The 20,103-nt window shown below is 35.3% G+C and overlaps 2 protein-coding genes across 3 annotated transcripts in view; both read left to right on the top strand.

The window, feature by feature from the left end:
• The first annotated feature begins 570 nt into the window (after window positions 1-570).
• Window positions 571-2,274, top strand: LOC136800409 (uncharacterized). Its single transcript, XM_067057067.1, has one exon. The coding sequence runs from the start codon at window positions 571-573 to the stop codon at window positions 2,272-2,274; it is 1,704 nt and encodes a 567-aa protein (XP_066913168.1).
• Window positions 2,275-9,677: 7,403 nt separating this feature from the next.
• Window positions 9,678-20,103, top strand: part of LOC136800349 (uncharacterized) — a 30,282-nt gene continuing 19,856 nt past the window's right edge. The window contains exons 1-5 of one of the 2 annotated variants that reach the window (XM_067056984.1): window positions 9,678-9,858; window positions 12,192-12,232; window positions 13,130-13,291; window positions 13,469-13,517; window positions 15,251-15,333. In XM_067056984.1, the coding sequence (XP_066913085.1) occupies window positions 12,200-12,232; window positions 13,130-13,291; window positions 13,469-13,517; window positions 15,251-15,333 (327 nt within the window). In that variant the 5' untranslated portion in view covers window positions 9,678-9,858; window positions 12,192-12,199. Of the gene's footprint in view, window positions 9,859-11,909; window positions 11,930-12,191; window positions 12,233-13,129; window positions 13,292-13,468; window positions 13,518-15,250; window positions 15,334-20,103 lie in introns of those variants that run through there. The other variant, XM_067056983.1, reaches the window with a different exon arrangement.

Here is a 20,103-nt window from a genome sequence, read left to right as displayed (position 1 = left end):
AAATACAAATTTCCGCAGATTCTTATCAGCCTCCAATGAAAGAATTTAGTGTGTAGAGCAGATTTTGAAAGTTTGATACAGTAATATGGATGGAGTCTTGAGTTATGACATTTAGAAAAATGTTCTATTACCCGCGACAAAAACGCGTATAAAACGCGGGTGTATTGCCCTATCTACACCATTGCAGATAAACATTTATAATGTAGCACAGGCTTTAATATTCCTAATTAGAACTAACGTGCCTAATTAGGCAGATTTTTACTTATGGCGTCATTTTGAAGCCCTCCGCCCAAATTTTGTTTTAATTTTTGGCTCAATATATCATCTTTGACCTGCTCTATCTATACACCTTTTCGACCGTAGCCGCCAATCGCCGCGCAGCGTGCGCGCGTGAATTTAAAGAAGACTGGGACGAGTTTAGGGTGATAAAAAATCAAAACAAACCAAAATTGCTTAGTAGTTGGTAGTGTGGCTTGGCTGAAGAGAGTAAAAGTGATTATATAAAGTGGAAATTAATTGTGATTAGTGAAAGATTTAATGAAGTATAATTGATTCCTAATATATTACGAGATGGGGCATGGTAATTGTGCTGTTATTGGTTGTAAAAACAGTACTTATCGACTCAAAAAGTGGAGAACATCAACATGCTATGAGCCAGGTCACAACAGAATGATGAAGATGGATTGTGGTTGTAGCCCTCCATTTCAGCTATTTGCATTTCCATCAGTACAACTGAACTTTGACAAAAGAAAAATATGGATACAAAAGATGAACAGAGTTAAGGCTGACAAATCATCGTGGGTGCCAGTTGAAAGTGACAGAGTTTGCAGTGTACATTTTGTAGATGGATTTCCAACTGTAAAGCACCCTAGTCCAGAGCTTGAACTTGGTTATGATCCAAAGACAGTTAAGTCGAGACGAGCCATTATTAAACATGATCTTCCTCCAAAAAAACCTAGAAACACTAGTAACTCGGACACTGATCAATTATCTCCACTGACCTATCCAGTTGTTGAACAACCGATGCCATCATCATCAACATCTACACCATCTGACGAGATACCACCACAACAAATACCTTCAGCATCGTTGGATACACCTACCTTAGAAATTTCTAATGAGCCAACACCTCTAATGTCAGCTGAACCCCATCTACCTCAAACATTTGATGAAACTATCGAGAAAAATGAATGTCTAGACTGCAAGGAAAAAGATAAACTTATTAATACTTATGAAATTAAAATAGATAGACTCACAAAGCAATTAAATTCTTTGAGATCCACAAACAAGAAAATCCGTGATTCATCCAAACCATTTTCACTTCAGGACATTAAAACTGATGAGAAGATGAAATTTTACACTGGTATTGAATCAATTCTATTATTTCAAGCCATATTCAATTTACTAGAACCGTACATACCATCAATGACCTACTGGCGAGGCCCCAAGAAAGTGGTATCTACGAAAGTCAAACGGCAAATTTTTTCCAGGGCGTCTTCAAAGAAGTTGAATGCTAAAACTGAATTTTTATTAACATTGATGAAGTTACGCCTTGGACTTCTCACTGAAGATTTAGCAGATCGTTTTCAAATTTCTGTTGGTACATGTTCAGAAACAATAAAAACATGGATTCGGTTTCTTGCTGAAACTTTGGGAACATTAGTGAAATGGGTTCCAAAAGAGGCTGTAATGGAAAACATGCCAAAGCAATTCAAAAAAGCTGGGTGTGGAAATGTACGTGTCATTATTGACTGTAGTGAAATATTCATTGAAAGACCTAAAAATTTGGAAGCTCAAGCCGTCACTTGGTCAGACTACAAGAGTCATAATACTCTGAAATTTTTGATTGGAATTACCCCAACTGGGTTTATATCTTTTTTATCAGAGTGCTATGGTGGACGAGCCAGTGATAAATTTATATGTAAGGACAGTGGTTTTTTTAATTTTCTGGACTTGTATGATGATGTGATGGCTGATCGTGGTTTTCAGATCCAAGAGGAACTAATGCTAAAGTTTTGCAAATTGATTGTCCCTCCTGGGAAACGCCTGAAAGCCCAAATGACCAAAGCAGAGACAGAAAAGACTCAAAAGGTTGCTAATTTAAGAATTCACGTGGAACGTGCAATCAATAGACTGAAGTTTTTCAGAATTTTTAAAAGTTCTCTACCCATCACTATGATTCATCAGTGTGATGACATGGTTAAAATTTGTGCTGCTTTATGTAATCTGAAGCCTCTTTTATTCAAGGAGGCAACAAAAACAAATACAGAATAGATTTTAATTTAGTTGATCTGTCAACATTTAGTGTATGTAAATTTTATATCAATATCTTGTGTTAATGATCTTCGATTGGACCTTTTTTATTGCAAGATTTAGTCCAGACTTTTTTCTTCTATTTTGTTCACTGATTTTTTACAGCACTCAGAAAAAGCATTCTAAAACTTAACCTTTTGCTTCCAAAGCAGTGATAGTTTAAACTATTATATTAATATTTTGGGTACTTTCTACCTTCATGGCTCTTGTGTTTTGATTTTTGAGTTTGAAATTTACAAAGTTTTTTATATTTTTAACTTGATTTTTCTTTTAACCCTATTTGCCCAGGCTCAAAGAAAATTCTATATTAGCCATAATTAATCATTTGTAGCATAGGAAACCATTATTTTTGTGTTGTTTTTACATTTTGTCTATTTTTTGTAATTCTTAATAGTTTCATCTTTTTGGTTAAGAATTATTTTATCAAAAAAATCAGTATGTCTACAGTAGAGTTTGTTTGGCAATGGTTTGTTTCAATTTGAGTTAACTACTCTCGGGTACCTAATAGCCGGGGGGCTTGGAATAAGCAGGGGGGTTGGAATTAAAATGTCCTGGGTGGAAAATGTTTGAAAAGGAGGCTAATACAGTAGAATTAAGACAAAAAGGGAACTTTCAAAAATATTTTCCCAAAAATTAATAAGCGGGGGAGAGGGGGTTGGAATAAGAATGTCCTGGGTGGAAAATTTTCGAAAAATTAATTATCGGGGGGGGGGGACGGCTATTGCAAGGTGAAGCGTGACGCTGCAGATCAAATCTGTGTTTTGACTGGACTCACCAACCTTTATGATCATAAAGGTACAGTCTATTTATTGCAACGACTCTTTTTGATTCAAAAGAGCAAAACAAGGGACTTTTCGTTTGGTAACTGGGAATATTTTGAAAATTAATAAATGAGGGGCCGGAAAAAATACAACAATTTTGTTACTTTTTCTAAAGAACGCGTCATCTCTATTAATTTAAATTACCAATTACTGAAGTATCTTATAAAAACTCCAAAGCATCCCTTTATGTTCTTTACGCAGGTGAAAAAATAAACTTGGGGAAATGAGGCAATACATTTTAAATAACAAATCAACAAACTTTGAACAGAGAAATGCTTCGGCATCGGTAACATGAATAAAAAAGACGCTTTTTCAAAAGATTGAATTTCGGTGACAAGATTTCAAAGAAAAAAATGTTCTGACATGTCAGATGTCTTGGGACCTATGTGCAATTATCAAATTGCCAAACCAAAATTAATTTCCTTTGAGTGATTACCGCCTATAATAAGGGACTGGGCGAGAACAACAAAATAATTAAATTGATCTCTCATCAAGAGAAATTAAAAGAATTTTTTCACTGTTATAAAGATCCTAATAAAAAGAGTGATATGAGTAAATAAAAAAGACTAGTATACTTTACTCTTTTAAAATGTCATATAGAACAAAAGACGAATAGTTGATTGTCAATGAATTTCAACACAATTGACAATAGATAAGTTAAAAAAAAATTTAAATGAATGTAGTTTTAACTTTGAGCCCACCTTCAAAATCAAATCCCTATTTCAATGGCTTAAAAACAAAGGAAATTTATTTGAAAATACAAAAAAATAAAGAGTGAATAAAGCCCAAGACTAACAAACATAAAAAGACAACTTTCTTGAAAAATTAATGACAAATTGGAATTAAAAAAGCCTGTAAAGAATGGAAAGAATGTGTAAAAATAAAAATATATACTACATGTACATAAAACCTTTTTAAAAATGTTTTTTTTTTAATCTTATTTTTCAAACAAAAGACTGAATAAAAAAGTTGAATCTTGAATTGGATCTTGTCGTTGAAAAAGTTGAATCTTGCTTCTTTTTAATTCTCAACAGGGTGTAGAGACTTCCAAAAGTTTCAAAAGATTATAATTTGCCTTTAAGAATATCAAGCTAAGAAAATTGATGGTAAATAATATTCTTTATAAAAATTACTACACTTTTCTGACAACTCAGAAAAAAAATTGGTATCAAATCTAATTTCATTTAATATAAAACCATGGGCAGTATAAACGAAAAAGAAACATTTTTTCAAGTTCCACACACCCATTTGAAATTGACACTGGCTGAAATATTGATGAGATTCTCTCAATCTCAGTCCTTGGTCAGTTTTTATCATGTAACGAAGCTTTGCATTTTCATCAGTCGGGGAAAGGTAGCTTATTGAATACGGACATTTGATTTCGATACACACTTCCTCCTTACAGCAATCACATGAAAATATGCCATCAGGACTAGCTCCAATAAAAGGTTTATTCTTGTGAAGAAGCAAACCACAGTCTCTGATTTTGGCTCCTTTATGTTTAGTTTTTAGAAAATCAAGAAGTTTTGAAGATGCCATTCCCTCCATTTCTCTACCATATTTCAACGCAGGATTATTTGGGTTTAAGAAAGTAAACCCAGCTATTTTTTTCGTTAAACTCCACATTAAAACTTCACTTCGTTCATCCCCTTTCTGATATCCTTTTATAGTCTCCATTTTAGTTTTCACTTCATGCACTTTAGAAGCAGTTATGACACTTTTTCTATGTTGATACCATAGTTCATTGGTACTCTGTCCTTTAGTAGCTACCTCAATTTTATCAATAATATCATTGGTCAAATCATTGGTAACATTTGTCAGAAATTCATCTGTCGATTTCGAGGTTAAAATAACATCATCAATACATGGTAAATTTGAAACGTGATCTGGTTTTCTTACAGATTCAACAACAATAACATCATCAATACATGGTAAATCTGAAACGTGATCTGGTTTTCTTACAGATTCAACAACAAAGTCTATCTCAGGTTGAGGAGCTGCTGTTGAGAGTGTGGTGTCCTTCATTAGGTCTTTTTCTTTTAGCGTTTCCACAATTTTTTCAAAAGATAGTGTTTTTGTAGTTTTTCTTTTTATTGGTAATGGATGATAATTCTTCTTAGGGGTACTAAAAAGCTTCTTTCTCGACTTGCCTCGCTTAGCAAAATCATCCCTATTAAAATCAATATTCTTTGCTTTAGATGGTTGTACCTCATTACGATTAGGTAGCCATTCGTTTGGTAGAGATGTTGATGACGGATTTGACAAACCATAACGCATAGCTGCCTCAATGCGAAACAAGGCAGCAGCAACATGATTACAGGAAGAACCCATACCTGCCATACATGTACAGTGGGCTTCAAGCACATTTCCTGTGTCCTTTGAAAAAAGCAGCCAAAGTTTATGAAGAGTGTCTGATATTCTCTGTGATGGACGGCAATCAGTTCTCATCAGACAAAATGGTGTGTCTTTCAAGGGATGAAAGTCTATCTTTCCAAGCCATCCTCTCTCGAAATAGCTATATGCTTTAGACTTCTTGTAGTCATTCAAGTCTCCGATGGTTTCATCCAACATAAGAAATTTTATGATATATAATGTTGATATCATTGGCCACTCCTTGACTCCAATTGCTTCAGGTTTCCAACCATCTTGAAGATTGAATGGATCGGGGATTGAGATACCTTTGCATGTCAGTTTATCATTATATTCTCTGAGCAGTTCTCCTTCAATTTCCTCTGCAGTTTTTACAGGCTTCACCCCATTTTCAATTGCAACCAACACTCTAGCTCTGAGGTTTTCTTTATTCCCAGAAAGTCTCATGTCTCGAAGTCTGAGAAAACTTTTCAGCTCATTAACTTTCATTTTTTTCACAGTGTTGTAATCCATCTTCTTAAAACTTCAAATTCCACAATAATTGATCAAAATTTCACTTAATTAACTGCATTCAAAGGTCATTATAACTGGCTTCCAACTAATTTCTACTTAATTTATCCTCGTTTCTGCAATGTTTTGATTTTTTATCACCCTAAACTCGTACCAGTCCTTTTTTTGCGTCATCCGCGGCGCCCGCGCGACTACGGTCGAAAAGGTGTATTGCTCATAGTTAGAATTTGCGGATTTTGTTTGTTGGTGAAGAATCTGAATTTAAAAAATCATATTCTTAATTAGGATTGAAAAACAAAGGGATAATCCTAATTAAGAAAGTCCGTGCGATCGAAAAAAATATGCTTAATTAGGATAGAACTCCTGACTGTTTGATGCAAGCGTTATTTTTCCAAGAATCCTTTCTGATGAAAGCACTTTACCTTCTTGATTGGATAATAAAATATTTTGCGCTTTCACGAGAGGATTTGATTGCAATTGAACAAAATAAAACAATCTAAATATTTTCCAGGGGGTGAATTTTTAGTTTTTCTTCTATTTCTTCATGTTCGCGCCCCAATCTGGGGAGTCTTCATATATATAGTGAAGATATGTAATATCTGTCATTTTAGAAAAAGAAAAGTATTGATATATAAATAACTCAAACTGATAAAAACGAAAAAAGTTAAGAATATTTTTGTTAATTGTGTGTATTTACGATTTTTTTGGTATTTTTTATTTTTTAATCATTCCGAAACAGAGGGTAATTTAGCAAAAAGTTAAAGGGAATTTAAATAGTGGTATGTGAAAGAAAAACCTAATCCAAATAAAGATAGAAGAAAAGTAATAGTGGAGAAACAATGAATTGCAAAAAACTTTGGGACAAATACAAAAGCAAACACATCAAATAAATTTAAAAAAAAAAAAAAAAAAAAAAAAAAAAAAAAAAAAAAAAGATACATAAACAAAACAAAACCCGAAGTCCCAGACTTGTGACTGGCATAGTGACTTTCCACGTGTTTAAGGGCCCACACTCAGTCGCCTTCGGAAAACATAGTAAAAAGGAACTGACCAGCAGCTTCCAAATAAATAACAGACAACAAACAGACACTACAACAAACACAATCTTACATAAAAATAGAAAAAATCACCCAAAAACTGAAAAGAATAGAATCGTAAGTTGGCCGAGAACCCGGTTCGGCGTGCCGCGACGGGAGGACTGCACAGGGCAAAGAAAAGTAGGAAATGAATACCTCCGATGCTAATGCTAATTCTTTAGACAGAAAAAAAAAAAAAAAAAAAAAAAGAAACAAAACAAGAAAAAACAAACAAACAAACACACATACAATACACAAGAAACAATTTCAATTTCACAATTTGAAAATATGTAAAAATTCTTCGACGGTTTTCCCATACTTCATAAAACAGTCAGGAAACCTGGAAAAACATTTGACAACTTGCTTCTTCAAGAAAGCGTTTGAAGCACCCTGGTTTCGCATTCGAAATGAAAAGCTCAGTGACTCTAGGAGTCAGATCTTCAAACATGAGTGTGCTACGTGCTATCCGTAAAATTTCTGAAAAGACGGATCCATAAAAAATGCACGATGGGATGTTACTGTCGGCATGTGGCATCCTTACAATGAAGAAGGGAAAGGCATCTCTCTTATCAAAAAGTTTATATCTAAAAATATTGTTTTCAACGGTGATATCTAAATCTAAAAACGATGCATGGTTTCCATGGTGCTCAACTTTGAGATCTAATTCTTTAGGGTAAATCTGTTTGTAGCAATTATGAAACTCATCTCTGTCATTTAAGGCACACAAATCATCAATAAATCTACCTACAGAGTGGAAGTTATAGGCACTAGGCGAACTAGCAGAAATGAGACCTTTGACATACTCAGATTCAAAATGGTACAAAAACAGATTTGCCCAAAAAGGAGCAGGATCTATTCCCATGGGAATTCCAATGCACTGTTTAAGGATAGAATTGCCAACTTTGAAAAAGCAATTTTTTATCAGAAAGGACACACACTCAGACAAGATATATACCACAGATATATACCACATATATATGTGAAGAAATAAGAATTTCTGTCCAACTATATTCACTCAGGAGATTTGGGTGGCAGAGCAGCATATGCATTTCGTCCTTATTGGGACTCGTCAGCACTGCATACTGCACCCTGGCAGGCTAGATCGATTTAGCCAGCATCTCTAAACCACAAAATCACTTGTGGTTCAAACTGAGAGAAATAGTGGACAGGAGGGAAATTCCCTACGGAATTCTTTGTTGACTCCTTTGGAGCCAAGCTTTACCGTCTCAAGAGGGAGGAAAGCCTCAACACTGCATGAGAGGAGATAAAGAATATATATGTGAAGAAATAAGAATTTCTGTCCAACTATATTCACTCAGGAGATTTGGGTGGCAGAGCAGCATATGCATTTCGTCCTTATTGGGACTCGTCAGCACTGCATACTGCACCCTGGCAGGCTAGATCGATTTAGCCAGCATCTCTAAACCACAAAATCACTTGTGGTTCAAACTGAGAGAAATAGTGGACAGAAGGGAAATTCCCTACGGAATTCTTTGTTGACTCCTTTGGAGCCAAGCTTTACCGTCTCAAGAGGGAGGAAAGCCTCAACACTGCATGAGAGGAGATAAAGAATATATATGTGAAGAAATAAGAATTTCTGTCCAACTATATTCACTCAGGAGATTTGGGTGGCAGAGCAGCATATGCATTTCGTCCTTATTGGGACTCGTCAGCACTGCATACTGCACCCTGGCAGGCTAGATCGATTTAGCCAGCATCTCTAAACCACAAAATCACTTGTGGTTCAAACTGAGAGAAATAGTGGACAGAAGGGAAATTCCCTACGGAATTCTTTGTTGACTCCTTTGGAGCCAAGCTTTACCGTCTCAAGAGGGAGGAAAGCCTCAACACTGCATGAGAGGAGATAAAGAATATATATGTGAAGAAATAAGAATTTCTGTCCAACTATATTCACTCAGGAGATTTGGGTGGCAGAGCAGCATATGCATTTCGTCCTTATTGGGACTCGTCAGCACTGCATACTGCACCCTGGCAGGCTAGATCGATTTAGCCAGCATCTCTAAACCACAAAATCACTTGTGGTTCAAACTGAGAGAAATAGTGGACAGAAGGGAAATTCCCTACGGAATTCTTTGTTGACTCCTTTGGAGCCAAGCTATATATACCACAGGAAAACTCATGAAACTCGCCAACTTAATCTTGAGTTTGGAAAATCCCCAAGATTGGATGGCGATAACAATAATTTTTTCCCACTTTATACTACGGCTTTTCTCTTTCTGTCTTTGATCTTTGATTGGTTTCTTGGGATTCCTGGTTTCTTTTGTTGATTTCTTGTGTCAACGATGCAAAATATCTTGAAATGGAAACACATAAATTTTACCAAGCTGTTAAAGCCAATTGCAATCTTTATCTGCTTTTGGTGGTGGTGTATAGAAAATCAATGAAAAACATGGAAAATCAAACACAAAATTTTAGATCAAAAACCAAAACATCAAAACAAATCAGCCATCTTGACAAACACACTCTAGGCTAGTAACTCAGCTTTTCCTACTTTCGTTTTCATATTTTGGCCTGGGCCAATCAAATTAACCAATCATGTTAAAGATATTGTTTTAGATTGATTTCCGACGCATGCGCACTTAATAAAAACGAGATTGCTTTTAGTTGTCTTCGCTGATGGCAGTGTTGAGCAGAGATACAAATTTGATTGAGTTTTGCATTTAATACAAAATAAATTTTATCAATAGAGTGTGTGTTTCTGGTATTGCGCCAGTTGTTAGTTACTGTTTTGGAGGCAAAAATATCTGGTAAGTCGAGACCTTTTCATCCACAAAAACGCGAAATACTTCAATTTCTAAACATTTCCTTTGTTCCTTATTATATCCTAAAAAAGAAGGCTGTGTTTTGGTGAAAGATCGTTTTATCATTCTTGCACTAATTTCTCTCTTCGTCCACACCTTTTTTGATCTTTACAATAATTTACCATTTTAAACATGTACTACTGATGTTACAACTAATAAGATGTTGGTATTTCCATATTTCAAGGAAAACAAAATTTATATCAACTTTTGAAATTACCATCTTGTTTTTTTCGAACGTGTTGTTTATTTTACAGAACGGCAAAGTGTGTTTTTTTGCATAAATTATCTTTTTCGCATGAATTAAAAAAATTTTCTAGCGCGAAAAACGAAAGTGATTTTTTCAAAGCAAAATGAGGATAAAAGAACAAAAATCAGTAAAATTCAGAATTTTATTCCAATTTAATTGAATTATATACAGAGACACTTAGACACTAAGGTTCTAGATGCTTTCATTTTTTTCATTGAATAGATTCAGTTTGCATCTTTTAAAGAAAGAAGTTGTAGAAAGAGAAGTATTTTATCCTTTATTAATTTTCTCCTTTTCTAGATTTTTTTGTGCCGTTTGTTGTTGTTGTTGGGTATGTGTGTGTGTGTGTGTGTGTGTGTGTGTGATTGTTTGTTAGGTGAATTTGATAACAAACATTACATAGAATATACTACATACTCAATCATTAAAACCTGCAGTCAAAAATGTTCAAAAACCCTAATTTTTACCTAGCTAATACTGTAATAGTTGTTGGGATGCCGGAGGCTTTGATGCCCAATTTTGCAACTATAGATGCTTTCAATGAGCGCCTGTCAGCACCTTGGACTAACTACCCGGATAGACCCGGGCGATGAAGGTTCATTCATTTGCCAAGTAAACCACTGCAAGTGGGAATCGAATCTCAGTTGCCTGTGCAGTAACCAAGGTTATTGACCACTATACCACAGCATCCCCTTGTTGTTGGAGTATGTTTACAAGGATCTTGACAGAGAACTTCTTTTAAAGCTTTAATGTCAGTCTGAGCAGATTCAATGAGCACTCATGGTTTATATTCAACAAAGTTGCTTTAAAGTAAACGTCTTTGATTTATCTTTTACAACACAGCTGTCATCTAGCTAGGGACAAGGGATTTATCCCGTTTGTACTGGCTATGATAGAAAGAAATGTATGCTGGGATAATTTACTTCTAAACGACTATTTTAAAAGTTTCTTTTTTCGCCCATATCTTTTTGGTGGTAATATGTTTCCCTTTTGTGCTGTATTACCTTATTGGAACTAATTTTCGCCAGAACTAATTTTTGCGATCGAAAGAAAATATCCGAAAAATTACATTTCACAGTTTTAATTTTCATGGTTTTTTTCATTCTGGAGTTTTCGCGGGTTTTAATTTTTGCGGTTTTGCCCTTTTTTGGAAAAATTTCTTTTATTTTCCTAAGGAATTTTCAATTTTTTCTATAAAATTGGAAAAAATTGTATTTCGCGGGAATTAATTTTCACGGTTTTTTAACTTTCTAATTTTTTTGCGGCTCAAATTTTTGCAATTTTAATGAAAAACCACGAAAAACGCTAAAATTAACTCCCGCAAAAATTAGTTCCAATAAGGTAGTACAGGAAATGATATTTGTTTAGGAGAATGTGACAGTCTATTGAATGACCAATTACTACATCATATTTTTATTTAATGATGATTTCATCTAATTTATTTGTATTTTTGGTCATGATAGCTGTTGCCTAGAAACAAAATAACATATCATATTTTCACTGCTTGGAGAAAGTAATTTATGCTGTAGTAATCAGTTATTCATTAGACTGTCACAGTTTCCTAAAGGTCTGTAGACCTTTCACTATCAGGATGTTATGTTGAATAATTAAAAACTTCAACGACAAAACAATGACAAGAAAAAACTTAGTGCATAGTTAGAATAACTATGCATTAAGCTGCTTGGTCTATTTTCATTTAAAACAAGATGGCAACAAGAATATATCTTTTGGCTTTGGATGAAAGATTGTGAATTCTTGTTTTATTTAAAGGTTTTGTCTTATCTTTCCTCATTTTCTATTTCAATTAGTATAGTAGTAAAAGCTTCTATATGGAAGGGTGAGGGTTTAAAATTTATTTAGTTTTTCGTTGGAAAAAGCTTTTGTGTTTGTTTTGTGTTGTTGTGTTTAAAAGGTTTGATTTTTCCTTCGCTAATTTTTGTCTTAAATCTTAGATAGTAGAGAAAATATTTCGCTAGTAATGGATATGATTTTTTTGATAACACCAGAAGAAATCTTTTGAATTTCTTTTTAGGGTAATCAATGATGGAGGAGGAAAATGTGAGCCTTGTTGATGTAAGTATTTTGTGTATATACATATAGTTAGGAAGCAATTGCCATCAAACCCAAAATGTGTTTTTCTTTGGGTTACCAAACATAATTATTTTGTGTGTATACACGTTTTTTTTTTTATTAGAACCCAGTTATAAGAACATTTAGGCTGAAATTCGTCAAAAAATTAAGAACATCGTAAGAACATGCCCAGCCTCAGTTTGGGAAAAAATGACAAGAAACTACAACTTAGGCATGGATTTTCTAAAATCGAGAGTCAAATTTTGTATGCTCTTTATTTTGCATGATATTGTCGATTTAGAGTAGTCTGAAAAATTAAGAACGCATTTAAGAACATTTAAGGCTGAAAATTGCTAAAATAATAAGCACATCCAGGCTCAGCCAAATTTTAGGTGTTCTAATAAAAAAAAAAATGTGTACAGTACAGAATTATAGTGTGATGCAGGTCCAGATCTGTAGTATCTACCGGTAATTGTCCTTGCCTAAAAACTAATTTTTAAAGTTCATTAAAGATGGCTTTTCTGCTATCCACAAACAGCGTGAGTGATATACCAGACGCTGTGGCTCTCATCCCGTTCTAGGCTCTCCTATTCTATCATGGTGACTCACTGTGTGTTGGAACTATGGTTTCTGGAGAGTACTAAGTGTTCCTACTTAAAGGAGAAATTCTTCTTTCGTAAGAAGGACTCGTTCCATAATGGGTTGGGTTGCTATCCCCCGTCACTAGGATAAAGTTTACCGAGTATTTAAGAAATGAAACTTGATTCATCAATAACCATCATATTCTTATAAAAAATATTGAAGGATGAATTATATACAACAGAAATTCAACAATATTAAGAGAAGTGGTAAATATAAGGAATTGAGTTCAGCTTTTTGTAATTGAAATTTTATTTGTAGCCTTCACTCCCAGAAGAAGAAGAATTATTCAATAATAAAGAAGAGAATGATTGCTCGCTCAAATTCAACACTTGCAAATATTGCAGAGGAATCATTCAGAAGAATTTGCGGCGAGGATCATCAAGTTATTGCTCAAAAATATGTGTGGAGACAAACAAAATGGTAAGATACTGTTTTCTTATCTGCTGTTTTTTTATTGTTAAAAAAAATTTGTTTACATAAGAGTATTTCTCTAATCATGAAAAATGAGGAGTCATTCGTTTTTTATACTTGTAGACTTTTCATGTTTTAGCATTTTTCAAAATCTTTCAAATTTTCATCGCTTATTATTATTAATAGGTACCAAGTGAAACAACCTGTCCAGAGACTGGCAAAGTCAAAGTCAAAAGTAAGTCGTTACCCATTTCTCTATTTGCTCTAGTTTAGATAGTCGACTCTATGCCCTGCCTATTCTAATTGTTTTAGTAGGAGAAAAGCAAAAATTAACCCTATTAGTCCCAGGGGGGGGGTAGAATCTACCACACTGGTGTTCCTTTGTGTATATCTCAGAGAAAAGTTTTTGAGACGATTTGAAACTTTCTGACTTACTTCTGGAAATTTTTAGGGTAATCGTCAGCCGTGCAAAATTACTCGAATCTGATTGGTTTAGAGGAGTGCAATTAATCGTTAATTGCACTATTACCACTTTTTGCACTCTTCGGCGGGGGGACACTTTTGTCCCCTTATTCTTTTCTCTCCCAAGTCCTGTGTCAGAGACTTTTTTTACTATATAATAAAAAACAAAGACATTTTTTTTCTTCAATATAAAAAAGAACAAAGAAATTTTACGTTACAATAGCTTCTTTTAATTGAAAACAAAGAAAAATTACACTGCAATGTTTTCTTTTTAAACAAAAGAAAAAAAGGAGGTTTTCGAATGTTTACTGACGATTACCTCGAAATCGTATGTTTTGTCGTGCAATTAACGATTAATCACTCGTAACAAAGGAGAAAATACCGTAATTTGCACTCGTCCTTCGGACTCGTGCAAATTACTATTTTCTCCTTTGTTACTCGTGATTAATCGTTAATTGCACTCCAAACCATACGATTACTAGTACTAATAGGTCTTCTAGATCAGGTTTAATGACTTTATGGACATAAAACCAAGCTAAAATTGGCTAAAACTTTGTGATAACTTCTGATGGAGAACATCTGTACCAATTAATATGACCATAGCTCTTCTAGATAAAAAATAATCGAGCGTGGTAGATTCTAGCCCCCCTCTGGGGCTACAAAAATCAAAAAAGGTTGGGGTTAATAGGGTTAAAAGAAAACATTGTATTGCTATCTAAAGAGGACAATACATTGACTTTAGACATCTAACTATCTGCCTAAGTGGGCCGTCTAAACTAAAGCTTTAGCGGGCAAAAGAATCATGTTACGTATTAGTTTGCTGATGATTTTACCAACTTACAGTGTCAGTGAATGGTTAGAAAGGCATGTCCATTTTAATGCATAAGTATATTCATGGGATCATCCCCCCCCCAGGAAGATGGGGGGGGAATCAGATTTTGGTGCCAGGGGGGAAGTGAAAATTTCAAGCTTGATGGGGGGAGAAAGGCGAATAGGGGGTATATTCAGTCCTCTACCTAGTGGGGGGAGTAATAGGATAAATACAGACCTTCCTGGTGTGTTTGGGCATTCAGGCTTATGAGCCTGTCTTTCTTGGGATTTTGAGAGTCTTTTTTTTGCTCTAGTAGCTTGCGAATTGAGGCGAGTCTGGATCATCACTTCGCAACCCTTATACAATACGGCTAGGGGGGTTTCCCAGTTAGGGGGGGGAGCACGAATTTTAAAGACAGGTGGGGGGGAAAGGCCAGATGGGGGATTTTAGCTCATATTAGGGGGGACCAAAAAGCTGGAGGACGCCATGATATTACTATACAATTCCTTTGAATTTTCATCTTTTTCCCCTTAGACTCCAGATTTGTGCTGCAACCACTTGTTGGAATGAATAATGTTCCCTTTTTCTTTGCTGTCTACCTAAAGATAAGGGAGGGTGCCATCTTTTCCCTGGATTTCTTCTTTCTCTTTTTTTGTGTTATTTAACATGAATTTTTTAACATTGATTTATTTCAGATGTATTTTCAAATGAGAAAGATTGGAATTACTATCGTGAAGTGATCCGTGACAAAGCTGCCCCAGTTGGCGCTTTCTACCAGGTACAATTGTTTTTTTTTCATTCCAGAATGAAAATTTTTAATGGTTTGAGTATTATTTCCAAATACATAGTTTGATTGGAGTTTTTCCAGGTTTACGTTTGCTCCTCATTTGAGACTTTTATTAAGTAATAAACAAAGTACACTCTTGTTGGAAGCAGGGATGTTTGAGACACGAGAGACTTTTAATAAGTAATAAACAAAGTACACTCTTGTTGGAAGCAGGGATGTTTGAGACACGAGAGACTTTTATTAAGTAATAAACAAAGTACACTCTTGTTGGAAGCAGGGATGTTTGAGACACGAGAGACTTTTAATAAGTAATAAACAAAGTACACTCTTGTTGGAAGCAGGGATCGTTTTTTTTTTTTTTTTTTTTTTTTTCTTTATTGAAACAAAGACACGTGTACACTACGAACATATATTACAAAACATTACTTAAACATAAAATATAGTCCCTCCCCCCGCTAGGAACTAACGTTATATCGCCAGAGGTACTAGACTATGTAAAAAATAAATAAATAAGTAAATAAAGAAAATAAAAAGAAAAAATCTTGGAGAAGGAAGCTACAGTTGTTAGGTAAAAGCCTAAAATAAAGCACCGCTAAACCTTCCAGTTTCGTTAAGAAATTCAACAACAGAACAAAGAATAGATTTATTTAGATTTGAAGTCAAACTTTCATCCCCATATAATAAAAGCCGACAGAAAAAAGGAGGGTTAAGTGGCGGATGAAAAATAATGCCTAGGGTCTGAAGTTTGTCGAACAAAGATTGTCTTGCATGGGAATATATAGAGCAGTGCAGAAGAAAGTGTTGAGTGTTTTCAACAGAGTTAGTTCGGCAACCACAGAAAGGGTCTAAAGTGTCGCGGAAGCCATGTCTAAATTTATGCTCGTTGAGATGGCTGAAACCGACCCGAAGTCGATTAAGAAAGATCACTCCTTGAATGTCAGGAACATCAAAAACATGGGATTGCTTGGGTCTCAAAAATTCATAGATTGCTTTTTTGAAAGTTTTAATTGAAGGTAGATCTCGTATATTACCTCCCAGAACATTCCACTGAGATATGCAGTACGGAAAAAAAGTGTTACGGAAACGTTCAGTTCGTATATTAAGAGGATAAATAGGATTTCTTGTTCTAAGGCCACCTGGTGCTGTAAGTCTTACTGGCAGGTAGTTACATAAATACGAAGGGGCTAAATTGTTAATAATTCCATAGAAGAATGTCATTCTTCTAGCAAAGCGCCTGTCAGCAAGACTTTCAAGACCAAGTTCTGAATATAGTTTTTCTTGAGACGTTCCACGAAAACAGCCTGTTATAGCAAGGCAGGCATTATATTGAATAGATTCAAGCTTCTGCACAAAGGTAGCATTTCCTGGGCGGTCATATACGATATCACCATAATCAAGATGAGGCCTAATGAAGGATTTATAAATGGTTAGTAGAGATCTCCTAGGCACATGCTTGCGAAGTCGGTTAATAAGACCAATTCCTTTATTGGCCTTTTGTATCTTCTCATCTAGATGGCGATCAAAAGAAAGTTTTGAATCTAAGATTAAACCAAGATGTTTCTGGTACTCACTGGTCGCGATATTAGAGTTATTAAAGGATATTACTGGAGCATTAGGAGGAGTGAGTCTACAGGTAAAATAGACTTCAACAGCTTGCTTAGATGGGTCAGGGTTAAAAGACATCTTCCATTGATGAGCCCAATCAGTTATCCTGGAGAGATCTCTGTTAAGTACATCAAGGCTCAAGAGTTGATCAATCACAAGAGAGAATAAAGAGGTATCGTCAGCAAAGATCTTGGGTTTTGACTCAAGGTTTTCTGGAAGATCATTAATATAAATTAAGAAGAACAATGGACCAAGAATCGAGCCTTGAGGTACCCCTGCATTGATTCGCTTCCACTCAGATGTTTTCCCATTCAACACAACTCTCTGATGCCTATCGTCAAGAAAGCTGCGAATTAAGGAAAGTAACGGTCCAGTCACCCCATAAGATTTGAGTTTAAAGAGTAAGCCATCGTGCCACACCCGATCGAATGCCTTTGAAATGTCTAAAAACACCCCCCTGGTATCTAGAGAAGGATCTTTGTCAAACCCTGTATAAATATCATGCGTTATGGATAACAACTGAGAAATGCAGGAATCCCCCTCCCGAAAACCAGACTGACAAGGAGAAAATAAGTTGTTATTTTCAAAATATCTGTAAAGTGTATCATAAATACACTTTTCATATATTTTTCCAAACACAGGAAGAAGAGACACTGGTCTGTAGTTTTTGGCTATGCTCCTGTCTCCCTTTTTATAGACAGGAACCACGTTTCCTTTCTTCCACTGTGATGGGAAGATGCCAGAGTTGATAGAAAGATTGAATATACTAAGCAAAGGTTTTACTAGAGACTTACCACAGATTCTGACCATACGAGTAGAAATATTATCCCACCCATGGGCCTTGTTAACATTCAAAGAATTAATAATAGACTCGATTTTTTCTTCTTCAAATACAAGATTATCGAGTCTGGAGTTAGTAAGAAATTGTTCAGGTGGCAAAACACTGCCAGTATCGATAAGTGAGCATTGGTTTGAAAAAAAAGAGTTGAAAATATCGGCCTTCTCAGAAACATCGCTTACAAGGACGTTTCTTTCATTTCGAATAGGTGGAATTTTCGGGGTTTTACGTACGTTCAGAAACTGCTTCAGAGTAGACCAGTATTTCTTACTTCCTATGTTTGGATCATTTAAAGAGTTGCCAAGACGAGAAAAATAGTTATCCTTGGCAGTCTTGATGGCCAATCTACACCTGTCAACCATGTCAACAAGTGCCTGACCATCTAAAGGATTTCCCCATTTTCTCCAACGACGATATATCTTAGCCTTATCCAAAAGCATCTGCTTTATCTCAGGAGTCATCCATAACGCATCTTTGTCTCTGATGGTGATAGTTTTATTTGGAACAAAATTAGAAAAAATATTAAGTATATATTCAGAGAGAAGGGAAACACGATCTTCTACGTTGAGTCCCAGAAAGGAGGTTTCCCAATCAATGGCATTCAGGGCAAGCACGATTCCCCTCTCATCAGCACGAGAAAAGTCCCAAATCTTGCGTTTATAGGCTGGAGGGAATGTAGTTTGAAAGTTTAGTTTTACGAAGGGTATCTGGTGGTGGCAACGTGGATTAAGTGAAGGTAAAACCCCGGAGTCTAAAATAGGAGTCCGCGAAGATGAAAAAATAAGATCAATGCAAGAAGGAGAACACCCAGGACGAAGATGAGTCGGCTCATCAATCAGTTGATGTAACCCATATTGTGAAGCTAACTCGCTAATGTCCTCTCCCTGAGAATTTGTGATATCACCAGTCCACCAAACTGAGTTTCTTGCGTTAAAGTCACCGAGAAAAATAGCTAAAGTAGGAGAAACATTATAAATTTTTCTGATAGTTTCCTCCAATTTTTGTTTAAATGCAGAAAATTCTTCTGCATTTTGACTAGGAGTTCGGTAGAGAAGACAAAGAAGAAGTTTTTTCGAACCAGATTTAACTTCACAAACAAGGCACTCGTCAAGAGAAGACAACTCAGGCCTTCTATCAACAGAAAGACCCTCTCTATAATAAAGACAAACACCACCTATTTTTGAGTTAGATGGGTGATCACATCTGAGCAACTCATAATTTTCTATCTTCAACCTCGAATCATCGCTCTCGATAGAAGAATCGAGAAACGACTCACCAACGCAGAAGATATCAAACTTGTGAGCACTCAGAAAGGCAGTAATTTGAGCAATCTTTGAAAATTTATTAACCCAAACGCTGTTTAGATTCCAATGAGAAATTGATAAGGTGTTATCTTTCTCTCTCGGCCCCGGGTTAGACTCAATATCTCCTGCCAAAAGGAGAAGGCTAAGCTGAAAAAGTGTATAAAAATATTGTAACCAGAAAAGATGATAACGATAGGGGAGAAGATTTGGTAACCCCCAAAACATAAGATTAATACATAGACTCAGGCTTACTCTCCCGAAAAGATATTTGCAAGAGTTAAAATTTCCAACGCACGGTCTATACTGCTGTAGACTTATTCCCATATCAAGCCATCCGGTTCGACAAATCCAAAACCAAAACAAACCTTACAGATGTAGCTCCAACATACACATAAAATAGTAAAAAAGATACGACAAGACATTATAGAAAAAAAAAGAGTTGATAAAAAGTAATTAGGTAGAAAATACTCGAACACAAATGTAATGATAATCACACCCGTAATCAAAGTGCAGGTGATAAAAAGACAAAAGAAAAGCAATTAATAATCACTTTCAGTGTAGAAAAAGGGCATTATATAAAATGCAAAAACGGCAGATGGTTTTAAAAAATGTTATAAGGAAAAAAATAGAGTTTGACGAAAAACAAAACAAAAACACAACAGAGAAAAAACTCTATGTTTTCAAGATTATGTCAGATTATGTCACCAAAGATACATAGATGCTATACATCAAGGGTGTTGACAATGACAAAAGAAGGACTACTCTGTACGCAAAATCATATCTTTGAACGTGTGAATGTTGTCGAAGAACTTGTACTGGGAGGATTTCAATTTCGCAACCACATTGCAGTTGATGTCTCCAAATACGTACTCAACGTTACAATCTCTCGTGATCAACTCTCTGGCCTCATCCAACAATTTGAGACGCTGTTTCGTCAAATCCAAATAAACTTTTATATTTTTGTTCGTAGCATTTTTCCTATTTTTGTAGATACTTGTTCGTTTATTGAAGGAG

The sequence above is a fragment of the Clytia hemisphaerica genome, unplaced genomic scaffold (assembly GCF_902728285.1).
Source record: "Clytia hemisphaerica strain Z4C2 unplaced genomic scaffold, Clytia hemisphaerica genome assembly, whole genome shotgun sequence".
NCBI lineage: Eukaryota > Metazoa > Cnidaria > Hydrozoa > Leptothecata > Clytiidae > Clytia > Clytia hemisphaerica.
Note: the sequence above shows the minus strand (reverse complement) of the source record. Positions and strands in the feature narration are given on the sequence as shown.